General features: G+C 33.9%; 1 protein-coding gene across 1 annotated transcript in view; it reads left to right on the forward strand.

The window, feature by feature from the left end:
• LOC111087802 (homeobox protein MSX-2-like) overlaps positions 1 to 5,072 on the forward strand; it is a gene marked incomplete at its 5' end in the record, with an annotated part of 19,197 nt that extends 14,125 nt beyond the window's left edge. Inside the window, one exon of the mRNA XM_022395761.1 lies at positions 4,372 to 5,072. Coding sequence (XP_022251469.1) covers positions 4,372 to 4,857 — 486 coding nt within the window. The remainder of the gene's footprint in view (positions 1 to 4,371) is intronic.
• Positions 5,073 to 15,089: the final 10,017 nt, after the last annotated feature.

Genomic DNA, 15,089 nt, shown 5'->3' on the forward strand with positions numbered 1-15,089 from the left:
AAACAAACAAACAAATACATTAACTCGTTAGCTGTGCAAGATTACTTTTAAAGTAACTCTCCAGCGGCTCAGCGTTGTGTTTGAAGGCTTATAACGCTAAAAACCTGGCTTCGATACCCGAGATAGGCCCAGAACAGATAGCTCAGTATGTAGCTTTATACTTAACAACAAACATGTAAACAAAACCTTCGTAGTATAAAACAGTATTTGCAGTGTTGGGTCAACTTAAGAAACCTGGAATAGTTCTTAAGCTACTATAGTATAGTACAAAGTAGGCTTTGTGTAAGTATTTATTAATTATCAAGGTGTAAGAAATTTAAATATAAAAGTTATTGGCACTTAACTAACATTGATAAAAAACAATGCTAAATGTATCAATAATATTAATCAAGAGAGAAAAATCTCAATTTCAAAAGGCTTTGGCACATCTGTTTGATTCCAGATAAAGTACCAGTGGGCTTATCCACATAAGTTGAGTACGTTATATTAAAATGATTTTGTAGTTATATTTAATATTTCTCAAATGACGACAGGAATTCTGGGTTCGTTGTTTCATACTATTACGCTATCCGACGATTCATTACTTTACTTCATATAAATGCGATTTGTAATAATGTTTTCTATTTAATGTTCAATCTTTTGATGACAGTTTGTTAAAAAAACAAACAAACATCGGCCGCTTAGTTCTTAATTTATATTTAACATAACCATTTTCATTGATTTATTATTTTCTTGGTTTGTAATTAAGCACAACGCTACACAATGGGCTGCACACCACGGGTATCAAAACCCGGTTTCTAGCGTGGTAAGTTCGCAGACAATATCGAGGTGCCACTGGGGGGGGGGGGTATTATTTTCTTATTACTAAACAATGACTTTTGTTATAAAACTTGCTTCTCATCGTAATTCCTGTTGTTACGTTTTCTTTCTAACTGTTGCATAATTCTATTATGTAAAAACATTACGTAACATGCTTATTATTACAGTTATTTCAGGGTAAGCTATATTTATAATATTACGTTATCAGATGATTCATTAATTCAAATAAGATAAATAACATTTGTAATTGTGTTGTTATTTTTTGTGTCGTCTTTACTCTTGTGATAACAGTATGTTATAAAAACATCTTAATGACAGTGTGTTCGTGGAAAAAGAACAATTTTCAAAGAAGGGACAATTATTATCTTCCTCTTTGGTCTGCATAAGCTCATGAATCTTAAATGTTTGTAGAATTGTCACAAATAACCTGCACTTTACTCAAGTAGTCATTTTTATTCTTACTCTTAACAAAAATGACTACTTAAGTATCGTAGTTCGAAAATTCATGCAAGTAAAGCAGATAATAGCTATTTCACGTTAGTTTATACAAAATGAATTTCTTTTGGAATGTTTTTTATTCTCTCAGTTGAGGTCGGATTCTATGTATACACGTGTATGTATTACTGTCACTTAAGGTCAGGTTCTATGTATACACGTGTATGTATTACTGTCACTTAAGGTCAGGTTCTATGTATACATGTGTGTGTATTACTGTCAGTTGAGGTCAGGTTGTATATATATATACATATGTGTGTGTTGCTCTCAGTTGAGCTCAGGTCCTACATATATGCCTAATGCTTGCTATTTCTTAAATCATACGAGTACTTCACTTCATAGGTCAAAGTTTTTATATATAAGGCACAGTTTCTTTTGGTGTCTTATAGGTTTGTTATATTCATTTGTTTTTTTCTTTGTTAGCTTTCGCACAATACTACACGAGGGTTATCTGCGTTAGCTGTCCCTAATTTGGATGTGATAGGCTATAGAGAAAGTACTTAGTCAACATCACACATTGCCAAAGAATGATAGTAAGTTAATCGCTTCAAAATGTGTGATATTTACAAGTAATAAAAGTCTGTAACGTTATTAAAGCGGTACGGTCTAAAGTTGTATACTTTATATATATATTTATCTTGTGCTTTTCTGTATATCCAGCATCTGGAACTGAAAAAACAAAACAAAAAATATTCTTGAAACAACTGACTCATCTTCACTAATGTGTTAAAGAAACATTTACTGATAGTATCTCAAGACTAATAGATCTCATATATGTACTTAGATACACAGCTAAAAGTACATGCTTAAGTGAAACATTTGGAAAACATTATTGTGTTCAGTAACTGACGTACTGTAAGTGACATGAGAAATCGTAAGAAATCAGTTCCAAGGCCTATCTGCGCTAGCTGTTTCGTATTTTTTAGGAAATAGCCTTGAGAAAAGGCAACTATCTAACATCAACCACCGCCAACTCTTGCGCTATTCTTGTCAGAGCGAATAGTGGGATTTAACCGTCAGTCTTATAATTCGGTACGAGAACAATGGAACCTTAGCTCCACAATAAAGTACATTAATTACTGTGTCGCACTCAGTTCGTGTTGCATTCATTTCCTGAAAATTATTATTCTAAAGAATAGAACCTTAGACAAATCATCATTGTGTCATTTTATATAACGTTATCACATAATTACTACTATGCCTGGTTACTTTGACGTGATATCAAGATATGTGGTTGAAAATAATTGAAACCCTTTGGTTTTCTATTATTGTATTACGTTATTATATGTGACAAGCACTTCAAATGAAAACAATGAACAACTCAACTTCAGAAAAATGTTGATTTAACTCTTTTCAAATTTAGTGGATTTCATCAATTTAAGTAAGGAAGTGTCGTCGACTTATCTTAACCCTTCAACTGCGGTTGACATCATATGATAGAAGCATTTTACGCGCAACATTTTGAATGGTCCGCAGCAAAAAAATCGCGAATCTTTGCGCATGGGGTAGTAGGCAGATTTACACAAGCCGCAAACGAAGGGTTAAAGATCTATTTGTCCTGATTGTAAAAAATAATATGTTGAAAGTCAAAATATTAAAATTTTATAGTTGTTGAGTGAAAATTGTTTTTATGATTTTTTTTTATACAATTTTAACCAGATATGTTTAAATTAGTTTAGTCGATGATGTCATTAAGTTATCAGGAAGTAGGTTAGTAAGTACTAATATCAGAGTGTGCTTATAGTAGGATATAAAAAACACCCTCACACGTAAATTTTCTTCAACGTATTAACTCCAAACGATATCGAAAAAATTAGCTTTAAAAAATTAATACATTGTTAGAAGATTAAGTGTTACCATTCTTAACTGATATTTAACATTTGAAATAAACTACTGAATGTATTAATCTATTAAATTTACCGAACAACCTTTGTAAGTTGGAGAAAGATTATACATCAGACAACATTAAAGGTTATATATTAGAGAGCATTAAAGTCGTCATGAAAGGTTATATATTAGACAACATTAAAGGTTATATATTAGACAACATTAAAGGTTATATATTAGAGAGCATTAAAGTCGTCATGAAAGGTTATATATTAGACAACATTAAAGGTTATATATTAGAGAGCATTAAAGTCGTCATGAAAGGTTATATATTAGACAACATTAAAGGTTATATATTAGACAGCATTAAAGTCGTCATGAAAGATTATATATTAGACAACATTTAAGGTTATATATTAGACATCATTAAAGGTTATATATTAGGCAACATTAAATGTTATATATTAGACAACATTAAAGGTTATATATTAGGCAACATTAAAGGTTATATATTAGACAGCATTAAAGTCGTTATGAAAGGTTATATATTAGACAACATTAAAGGTTGTATATTAGACATCATTAAAGGTTATATATAAGGCAACATTAAAGGTTATATATTAGACAACATTAAAGGTTGTATATTAGACAACATTAAAGGTTATATATTAGACAGCATTAAAGTCGTTATGAAAGGTTATATATTAGACAAAATTAAAGTCGTTATGAAAGGTTATATATTAGACATCATTAAAGGTTATATATTAGACAACATTAAAGATTATATATTAGACAGCATTAAAGTCGTTATGAAAGGTTATATATTAGACAACATTAAAGGTTATATATTAGATAGCATTAAAGAAGTTCTGTTGAAAATCAAACGTATTGCAGTGAGTACTTTGTAACCTACCCGAAATGCACATTTTTAGACGAAATTTGCAGATGCCAATATTATGTTCCTAGTTATGACACTAGAATTGTGTAACGTATTCATTCTGCTTCATAAAAGGTAACATACAATACCTGATGTTCACATCCTGATTGGTTAGATTTAACTAGGGTTATGAGATCCTTTCTATAACATAAGTTATCAATATTAACAATATCGAAAATTTTAATACTAGTAATAAATGAGAATCGAAAAAAAATTGTCAATAGTCTGGAAATAGTAAAATATTTATCAGTATGTAGTGTAAATTTAACCCTAATTTTTCGTCGCTGTATTTTAATTCAACCTTATCTATAGTTTCAGAGAAGACAGTGACTAAACCACCACACAATCTCGTTACTTATCACCTGAAAAGACACAAAAGCATCCGAAAGCCCCGGACTCCCTTCACCACACAGCAGCTGCTGACACTAGAGAGGAAGTTCCGAACAAAACAGTACCTATCCATTGCTGAGCGAGCCGAGTTCTCCAGCTCCTTAAGCCTAACGGAGACGCAAGTTAAGATCTGGTTCCAAAACAGAAGAGCGAAGGAAAAACGACTGAAGGAAGCCGAGCTGGAGAAGCTTCGAATGTCAGTTAAGCCGTTGCTTCCTTCAACTATTTCCTTAGGTTTCCATACAGCAACTTCTTCTCTGTTAACTCCTTTCCATTTCCATGCTGAACCCTACAGGAGGTTACCACCCTTGTCTCTTCCCATTCAGATGGGTGCAATGTACACTATACCCAACCAACAGCTAGCAGAGCTTACAGTATGCTCTAGGTAACGTAATATATCTTGATATAGATATATTAGAAGATGACCAGAGATCAGAATGTCTGCCAGGTAAATTTTACAGATGTGACTTTAAACATACAAGTGGTTAGATAAGAATTATCTTCATTTTTTTTTCATGAGTGACAAATAAAAAATCCTCAGGAGATAGATTGGGATCCATTCATCTTACTCATTTTATCTGGATAAAATGATTATTGAAACGTTTTCCTACACTTCTTTGTTTCGTTTTCTATAATCTTCTGAAAAGGAGGAGTGCCAAGTTTGTTGGTACTTGTTGTTTAAGAAGTATCCACTTAACTTATGAAGAATATGAAGTTTTCAAACACTATTTGTGGTATAATATATATATTTCTGTACACCGTTTTGTCTCTAACAGTGATATATCGTTACGTACAACATTTAAGGTACAAGTTTGTACAGATATAAATATATTATCCCACGAATAGCTGTTCCAAAACTTCATATGCCTTTGTTGGTAAGACTCATTCATCTCTACAAAAATAACGTTAGTTATAATTTCCATTTTACATAAACCTATAAAGGCAGCTTACTCGTTGAAAACAAAAAGTTAATAAAGACATTTTTCTGAAAAATATTTGGATAAGCACTTGTGGTATTGAACAGATTTAAGTAAATGAATAAGCCTTTTAATCTAACAACAACAACAATTCACACTGTGCATACACGTGTAGACGAAATCACAATTGTTTCTATTAAAGCTTGTTTAACTCCTCAGCTTTCCTTCTCTCAAGATCGATTTCCGTTGAACTAAACACATTGATCTTCAATATGATCTTCTTTTTCCACGATCTCCCAGTTGAACTGAACCAGGAAAGCGCACATGAATTCAACAGGTGAACTCAGTTTCTTTGTCCAGTCTACAGCGTAAACCCGTAATCTTCGTTATTTCACATCATTGGTCGGATGTTCAATTTAGACAACGTCATCTTGGCCACCAAAGATATTATAATGGTAAGCGTTTCAAAACGAGTGTTATACGTTACTGCATTATCCTTTCGTGCCGAATTCACATTATCTACTGTTAAAAACAAAGAAAGAATACAACTAGAACAGCGCATTTTTTAACGACTTTATGGACCACGTGTTTGTGCTAATACTGCAAACAAAGTAAATATATTAAGCAATTATTTATAACTAAAGCAGATAGAAAACGTGAAATGTCTGCGTATCACGCTTTATACTATGTATTTGGTATCAGCTTAAAATCGACTTATAAGCTTATTATAGAACATATAGATCAATACAATGAATGCACTATCGGTTTAAGTTGATGGTCAAAGGAAAATGTTTACGAAAAAACATCTGTTAGATGTTACTTACAAACAAGTGTTATAATAGTAAAATCGTGTGCATTGCTAACATTGATCTTTTTCATATTATTTCAGTAGATTTATAGTTTTTGCTTTTATAATTAATCTTTAGGCATTCGTTTGTTTGAAAATAACGAAATATGATGATTTTAATAGAATATAATGTTACTCTATAATGAATGAAGGATTCGGACATAATAAATAGTTTCCATTTTGAAATAATTTATTCTTTCACTTATATAAAACCTCAAAATGTATTGAACAGATATTGTTAATATATATTAGTTAAATCACCGAGTTAACGATACAGTAACAGACAGTAACAACAAAGGGCTTATAAAGGTGGATAGTCGGATAAGTTTAATAATACATATAATGAACAGTAGCATATTATTATAATTTACACTTTTAAATTTAATTTCCATGACATGCTTTTGCATTTTCTTGTATTTTATATGTAAAACACTTATTGCTAATTCTGTAATCTATAATTAATGTATTGTATAACATATATTCACCTTGAAAAGGACGCATACTTAAACCTCTAAACAATATACAATAATTTAATTTTCGTGTCCATCTTTATAAAATGATTTGCCTCACTAAAATTTAGATGTTTTTAGGATAAGGATATAAAAAGTTCATGACAAAATGTTTGATTTATGCATATTATTACTATCATGCAAGATTTCAGTTTGTAGGCTCTGAAAAACTAGCTTAGTGACTATTTTGTATGCGGCCAAGGGGGAAAGCATAGACAAGCATTACCATAGTAGGTAAGGTATAATAGGGTGTCAAGCACACTGTACTCTTCAAGTTTCAAAGACAGAAAAAGATCTTATGATCAATGTATGCTAAACGAAAACATATGAGAATTTCATACATTAGTCAGTTTGCAATGAATGATTAGCTTAAAGTTGAACTCTAACACTTGAAGTTTGGTGAATATATGTTTCAGTATGTGTGACAACAGTCTTATTTAGAGAGTTTGCAATGAATGATTAGCTATAAAGTTGAACTCTAACACTTGAAGTTTGGTGAATATATGTTTCAGTATGTGTGACAACAGTCTTATTTAGAGAGTTTGCAATGAATGATTAGCTATAAAGTTGAACTCTAACACTTGAAGTGTGGTGAATACATGTTTCAGTATGTGCGACAACAGTCTTATTTAGAGTTTATAATTTTACATATGTACTTTACTGATAGTATATCTATACGAAACTTGTGTTAGTCAGCATTATGTATAAAGTCAGCAAGAAACAAGCTCTAGATTTGTGAAAGGTAAGGATATAATTTTCTACAATAGTCATGGTTAAACATAGTTCTTGACATAGATCTTTTACAAGTACACTATTGTATATTATTTAGAGCGTTATTTTTCAGGACGAATATATGTTATACAATACATTAATTACAGAAATGAAAACTACTGAATTAGCGATAAGCGTTTTGCGTATAAAATACAAGAAAATACAAAAATATGACATGCAAATAAAATGTAGAAGTGAAAACTACAATCATACTAGCGTATAGCCTATCAGAAATGACGGGGCAAGTACTACCACCCCCACCCCATAGTATACCGAATCTCACATTTCATAGCTAACTGAAATAAATAAATTTGGCGAAATCAAGCTTTACTAACAAAGAGGCAGAAAAGTGCAGTTGAGGTAGTCACGTCGGTAAATTCCTTTGTTAGCCAATCAAAATTAAGATCATTCATGAAATGAATTATTGGTAAAAATCAATTAGATTAACAACTTCTAATATATAGAAAAACAAGTGCGTTTTGGTAACACTACGTTTCAACAATGACTATTATGTTATGTTTCTTAGCAACAAAAGTATAAACTAATTTTGTTGTTATTCTATGTACTGAAAGGATAAAATAAAACGTATAGACAACCAAACTGGAAAAATATGTGTTGACTAGCTAGAGTACCCGTCCCCGTGGACGAAAGTTATGTAAATTTCATGTAAATTAATGAAAGGTAATCTTAGGACATGAAAAGTTGCTTCCTTTATATGTAATTGTAAAAAACAAAAAACGCACAAACGCCAATAAAAACAGCAAAACACAAAATGTGAAACCTCAAACTTGTATGTATCTCTGCATGGATCCAACAAACCTTCATGCCAACTTTGGTTAAGATTCACCAACAAGGGGCGAAGTAGTGGTAAAAAGCGCAAAAACGTCCATAAAAACCGCAAAAGGCAAAATGAAAAACTGAAAATGTGTATGTTCCTCCCGTGGACCTAATGAACCTTCATACCAATTTTAGTGAAGCTCTATCCACACCATGCGAAGTAGTTACATGGACAGACAACAGACAGTACTATTACATTTATATAGATCTCTCAATTTAGTATCTCCGTTGAGGTTTTTTGTTAAAAGTATTGGCGATATAACAGTAAATAGCTTAATTCAGAAACGATTTAAGTTTAAAATTGAATTGGTATTTTTACCTTCATGATAAAGTTTATGGAATTGGCTCTAGGCTAGTAATCCCACACTATGTCTTTACATTAGGCACATTAGACCAACACTCACTACACTTATAAGATTTCACGGCACTCCCCCCCCCCCGCCAAACCTCACAGCCCCTTGCACCCCCGTCACTAAAATCGTAATGAGAAGACAGTAATCAAACTATTCTATTTGGATAAGTACATTTTGGCTTTTATGACTCCTCCTATTTCGAGAATCGAGAGAAATCAAGCGTGACGTGACACACATTGTCTTTTGTATAGGTTAGATGCTACTGTACATTACACGTGTTAGTAACATTACCCAACTATAGAAACACCATCCACCTTTGTAAGCCCCACGTTGTTACTGTCTGTTTCAGTTCCATTATATCTGTGACTTAACTAACATATATATTAACGATATATATTTAAAACATATTGGGGTTTTGTATAAGTGAAAGAAAAACCTATTTCAAAATGTATAATGTTTATTATGTCCGAATTCTTTGTTCACTATGGAATAACATTATAATCGTATGTCATTAGTTTCAAACAGAAGAATGCCTAAAGATGAACTATAAAAGCAAAAACTATAAATCTAATGAGGTAATATGAAAATGATCACGTGGAAAATACCAAATAACACGTCGTCTTTCTTCCTCTCGCTTACATTCCACAACGTTAATTTTTCTACCTATAACATTCTTTGGATAATTCTATACAATTAAAAATGATTTTATATTCTTAATCTCAGATTTTTTTCACCTCAAGATGAACAAATGTCGCGCTTATGTGAAGCAAACACGAACATTTTATTTTACGCATATAAGAGGATTATGAAATATTTATATGAGTTTGTCAATCATAATTAGTTTATGTTCTAGATATTATCACCAAAACGTAAGAACTTTACTCATATTTACATCTCTCATTTGTTTCATTTTAAACTTGAAAAAAAAATCCTATCTTATACCGATTGCTCCAATACCAAAACAATAAACTTTTTAAAATAACTCCAGTGTGTTTGTTTGTAACTAAGCACAAAGCTACGCAATGGTTTCTAGCGTTGTAACTCCGCAGACATGCCGCTGTGCCATTTGGGAGAGGGGGGGACTCAGGTGGGAAGAAAGCATGGTTTCTAGCGTTGTAACACCGCAGACATGCCGCTGTGTCATTTGGGAGAGGGGGGGAGGAACTCAGGTGGGAAGAAAGCATGGTTTCTGGCGTTGTAACACCGCAGAGATGCCGCTGTGCCATTTGGGAGAGGGGGGAGGAACTCAGGTGGGAAGAAAGCATGGTTTCTGGCGTTGTAACTCCTCAGACATGCCGCTGTGCCATTTGGGAGAATAGGGAACTCAGGTGGGAAGAAAGCATGGTGTCTAGCGTTGTAAATCCGCAGAGATGCCGCTGTGCCATTTGGGAGAGGGGGGACTCAGGTGGGAAGAAAGCATGGTGTCTAGCGTTGTAACTCCGCAGACATGCCGCTGTGCTATTTGGGAGAGGGGGGACTCAGGTGGGAAGAAAGCATGGTTTCTAGCGTTGTAACTCCGCAGACATGCCGCTGTACCATTTGGGAGAGGGGAGAGGAACTCAGGTGGGAAGAAAGCATGGTTTCTAGCGTTGTAACTCCGCAGACATGCCGCTGTACCATTTGGGAGAGGGGAGAGGAACTCAGGTGGGAAGAAAGCATGGTTTCTAGCATTGTAACTCCGCAGACATGCCGCTGTGCCATTTGGGAGAGGGGAGAGGAACTCAGGTGGGAAGAAAACTACTTAAATGCTTGAAGTTTCCTTAATAAAAAGTAAGTGTACACATATATATGTTGATTACAGTTTTCTATTTCAATCGGTGTTTTAACTTATTGTTATTATAATTGATCAATATTTTACTGTTAGAAGTAACATTTAATGAAAATATTCTCTGTTTATTGGGCCCGGCATGACCAGGTGGTTAGGGAAATCGACTCGCAATCTGCGGATTCGAATCCCCGTCCCACCAAAAATGTTCGCCCTTTCAGTCGTGGGGGCGTTATAATGTGACGGTCATTCCCACTACTCGTTGGTAAAAGAGTAGCCCAAGAGTTGGCTAGTCTTACACTGCTAAATTAGGGACGGCTAGCGCAAATAGCCCTCGTGTAGCTTTGCGCGAAATTGATAACAAACCAAACTCTGTTTATTTTTAAGTAAAGTGTTAACATTAAAGCGGTGATGTGTGATAAGAATATTTATCAAAAATGTTAAATTATCGCGAAAAAAGAGTAGTAATCACTATGTTAAAAACTGGTATGAATTATAAACAAATTCTAAAAATATATGTTACAGTACGATGTTGTAGATGATTGTTTGTTATTTTTAAGCACAAAGCTATATAATGAACTATGGATCTGTGTTGTTCCCAGAACGGGTGTAGAAACCTATTTTTCTAGCGTTATAAGCCCTCAGACATCCTGCTGAGCCACTGGAGTTAGGAAGGAGAGGGCGTTGCTGAGGAAAAAAGTTTATTTCTTAATTTAGCATCCAATAAGCTTAATGAAAACACCTGCTAATTCCAGTAAATATATGATCTCATCTTTTTAAAAGTACAATCCTAAAGAAATCACGTTTCACGTGACAAGGAGCGTGTTAAGTAAACGTGAGCCATCTCTGCTTCAGCTAATATCTTTCAGGAAGAATTAAACAAACTTAAAAATAGGGGGAGGGGTGTAATAGCATAGGCCCAGCTGATGCACCTATAACTAAGACCACACAGGTCGCTCGTGCAACAGTTTCAAGGTGTGAATGTGACTAGTAAGATCAGTAGCCCAGACAATAAGCACAACATTCTGGCAGGAATGTAAAAGTTTTATATACAAATATGAAAGTTTTATATACAAGTGTGAAAGTTTTATATACAAATGTGAAACTTTTATATATAAATGTGAAACTTTTATATACAAATGTGAAACTTTTATATACAAATGTGAAACTTTTATATACATATGTGAAACTTTTATATACAAATGTGAAACTTTTGCAAACTTATACAACTTTAGGTGCCAATTGACCAGTCCCATTTGACGGCCTGTACGGCCTCCTGGTGGTCGACACGAACAAGTAATTTAGCAGTTAAATTGTTTTCTACCATAGTTTCATTAGTAATTATCCAGTTAAAGCTTATATACAACAGCTAGTCATTTAATTAATTGACAAGCAAAATAATAAAAAAAAATAGAACAAAACTCTCTGCATATCGTTATCAGTTTCATGTAAATTTTAGCCTCCATGTTCTATATTAGGTCCTTGTAAACAATTCTTACTGCTTTGATATCTGTGGTGTATCGTGATACACAGCATTGTAATTTAAAAAGATTTTATTTCGATTAGTTTACGAACAACCTTACCCATTATGGTCACAATCGAAGAAACCGTAACCTTTAGTTCCACACGTAAGGGTTGAAAGTTGTGACATTTTGTTAGTATGGACTTAATCGCTAAACTGAAAAGCGGGGTAACAGTTATTCATTGTAATAATATTCTACGGGACCAGTATAACTCAGAAATGTGTTACTTTTCAACAGTTGGCGTCTTTCGAAATGACAATACGCTGTATGTGTGGTTACAGACTGTTTTACATGAACAAGTAGAAAGTTATCTCCTCGAGCTCGTGAAGACATAGGTAATTAAACTGTGTATAAAACACATGCAATGTACACCTAAATGTCAGTTGATGATTAGGGCGCGCCATCGCTTCGTTTAGAACACGTTAGTATGTATAGAACACGTACAAACACTTAGATGTCATTTTACTGTGAAGATGTACTCATGCTTCGTTTAAAGTATCTATGGAAAACATGAAAACATTTGTACGTCAGTTGACGGTTATGGTACACCAACACTTCGTCTAAGACTTCCATAGAATAAAACATGAAAACATTTGTACGTCAGTTGACGGTTATGGTACACCAACACTTCATCTAAGGCTTCCATAGAACACATGCAAACACTTGTACGTCAGTTGACGGTTAGGGTCCACCAACACTTCATCTAAGGCTTCCATAGAACACATGCAAACACTTGAACGTCAGTTGACGGTTAGGGTGCACCAACACTTCATCTAAGGCTTCCATAGAACACATGAAAACACTTGTATGTCAGTTGACGGTTAGGGTGCACCAACACTTCATCTAAGGCTTCCATAGAACACATGCAAAAATTTGAACGACAGTTGACTGAGAAGACACATCACAGCCTCTTTTGAAGTGTCTATAGAACACATGCAAACTCTTTAACGCCAGTTGACTGTGAATATGTACCATTGCTTTGTTTAAAGTATCTGTACAACACATGCAAACGCTTGAATGTTAGGTTACGTATAGGAAGTGCCATTGTTTTGAAAGCCACGTAGTATTGCTTCTTTTAAAGTAGCTATAGAACCCATACAAATATTTGAACGATGAGGACGTACTCTCGTTTCATCTAAGGCATTTATAGAACACATGAAAACACTTGAACGCCAGTTTACTGTGAGAACATACATGTGTATATTTACAGCATCTGTAGAACATTTGCATACACTATTTCGCTAGTTGATTGTGAGGACGTACCAACAGTTCATTTATAGTATCTATGAAACTTATGTAAACTCTTGACACCGGTAACTATAGAAGCCACGCAAACTCTTAAACGTCAGTTGACGATGAGAACGTACTATTGCATCATTTAAGGCATCTATTGAACGCATGGAGACATTTGAACGCCACATTACTGTGACGACATGACATTTATTCGTTTAAGGTACCTATAGAACACATCCAAACACTTGAGTACGTACCATACATTTGATTAAATTGTTTATAGAAAGTATGCATACTCTTGACCACCAGTTGACTCTGAGGACCCACCAACGCTTCTTTTTAAAGAATGTACGGAACACACACAAACTCTTGAACGCCAGTTATATATGAGGATGTATCATCTGTTCGTACAATGTATCTGTAGAACTCATGCAAACATTTGATCGTCAGTTTACGATGAAGACTTGATATTTCATCATTTAAGGCATTTATAGCTCACATGCAATCAGCTAAACACCATTTCACTGTGAGGACTTATCTTTTCTTCGTTTATCGCTCTTTTGAACTTGAGGATATAAATATCTAAAGCATACATGTGAACACTGTTGATTATCAGTTGCTTCGTATGCTTGGAACACATGCAAACACTTAAATGTAAGTTGACGATGAGAAAGTAATATTGCTTTGTGTAATGTATCTGTAGTAGACATGCAAACACTTGAAACACCAGTTTACTGTGAGGACTTACCTTTTCTTCGTTTATCACTCTTTGAACTTGAGGACATAAATATCTAAAGCATACATATGAACACTGTTGATTATCAGTTGCTTCGTATGCTTAGAACACATGTAAACATTAATCGTAAGTTGACGATGAGAAAGTAATATTGCTTTATGTAATGTATCTGTAGTAGACATGCAATCAGTTGAATGTCAAATGGCGATTAGGAACTTGCTTTGTTCAAAGTATCTATAGAACACGTGCCTAAACTAAAACGTCATTTTACGGAATTTTATAGTGATTGGGCATCTCAACAGCAAACAAATATTAGTTCTGAGAAAGGAAACCGGTTATTAAACTTCATAAATAATACCAATTTTGAATTAATAAATTATTCTACGCCTACACACTGTTGTACGGCAACAAATACTTGTGATATACTTGATCTGCGTATAACCGCTGATAATCTAAGCTTAAAATATACAGAATTCCATGTAGGAAAATACCTAGGTATGGCGAACATTTCCCAATATGGATGGATCTCACCCCCCCCCCCATCAAAAAACCAATCACCTAAATTATAACTATAATAAAGCCGACTGGTCAAAATAATAAATACGATTAGACGAAATATTACCAAATTCAATCAACACGAGTGCCACGCGATCAACTGAAATAGATGAATACTGCCAAATGATAGCTGAGTGTATTGCAAAAGCCACAAAAATTGCCATACCAAAACAAACAACACAACAGAACGAATACACGGAAACCACAAACAGGCATGATAAATATGATCAAAGAAAGATGCAGGCTACGCAAATTATACATTAACACAAGAGACATAAATTTAAAACAACAAAGAACACCTGCACGACATCTTTAAAGCATAAAACGATTACGATATGGATGGCCATCACAACAAAAATCCAGTGAATTAAATTGTTTAACAAAACAGTTTTCACACCAATATTTCCAGTAAGCATATCAAGCAAAACAACCGAATCAATAACTACTAACATACTAGACGCACATATTAGAAGGGAAATAACAACGACCCAGATCTCAACAGCAATAAAATCAAACTAAAAATAAAGTACCTGGAGAAAAATGGCATATGAGCCAATTTACTCAAAACGAGACTC

Source organism: Limulus polyphemus, unplaced genomic scaffold (genome assembly GCF_000517525.1).
Source record: "Limulus polyphemus unplaced genomic scaffold, Limulus_polyphemus-2.1.2 Scaffold2661, whole genome shotgun sequence".
NCBI classification, from domain to species: domain Eukaryota; kingdom Metazoa; phylum Arthropoda; class Merostomata; order Xiphosura; family Limulidae; genus Limulus; species Limulus polyphemus.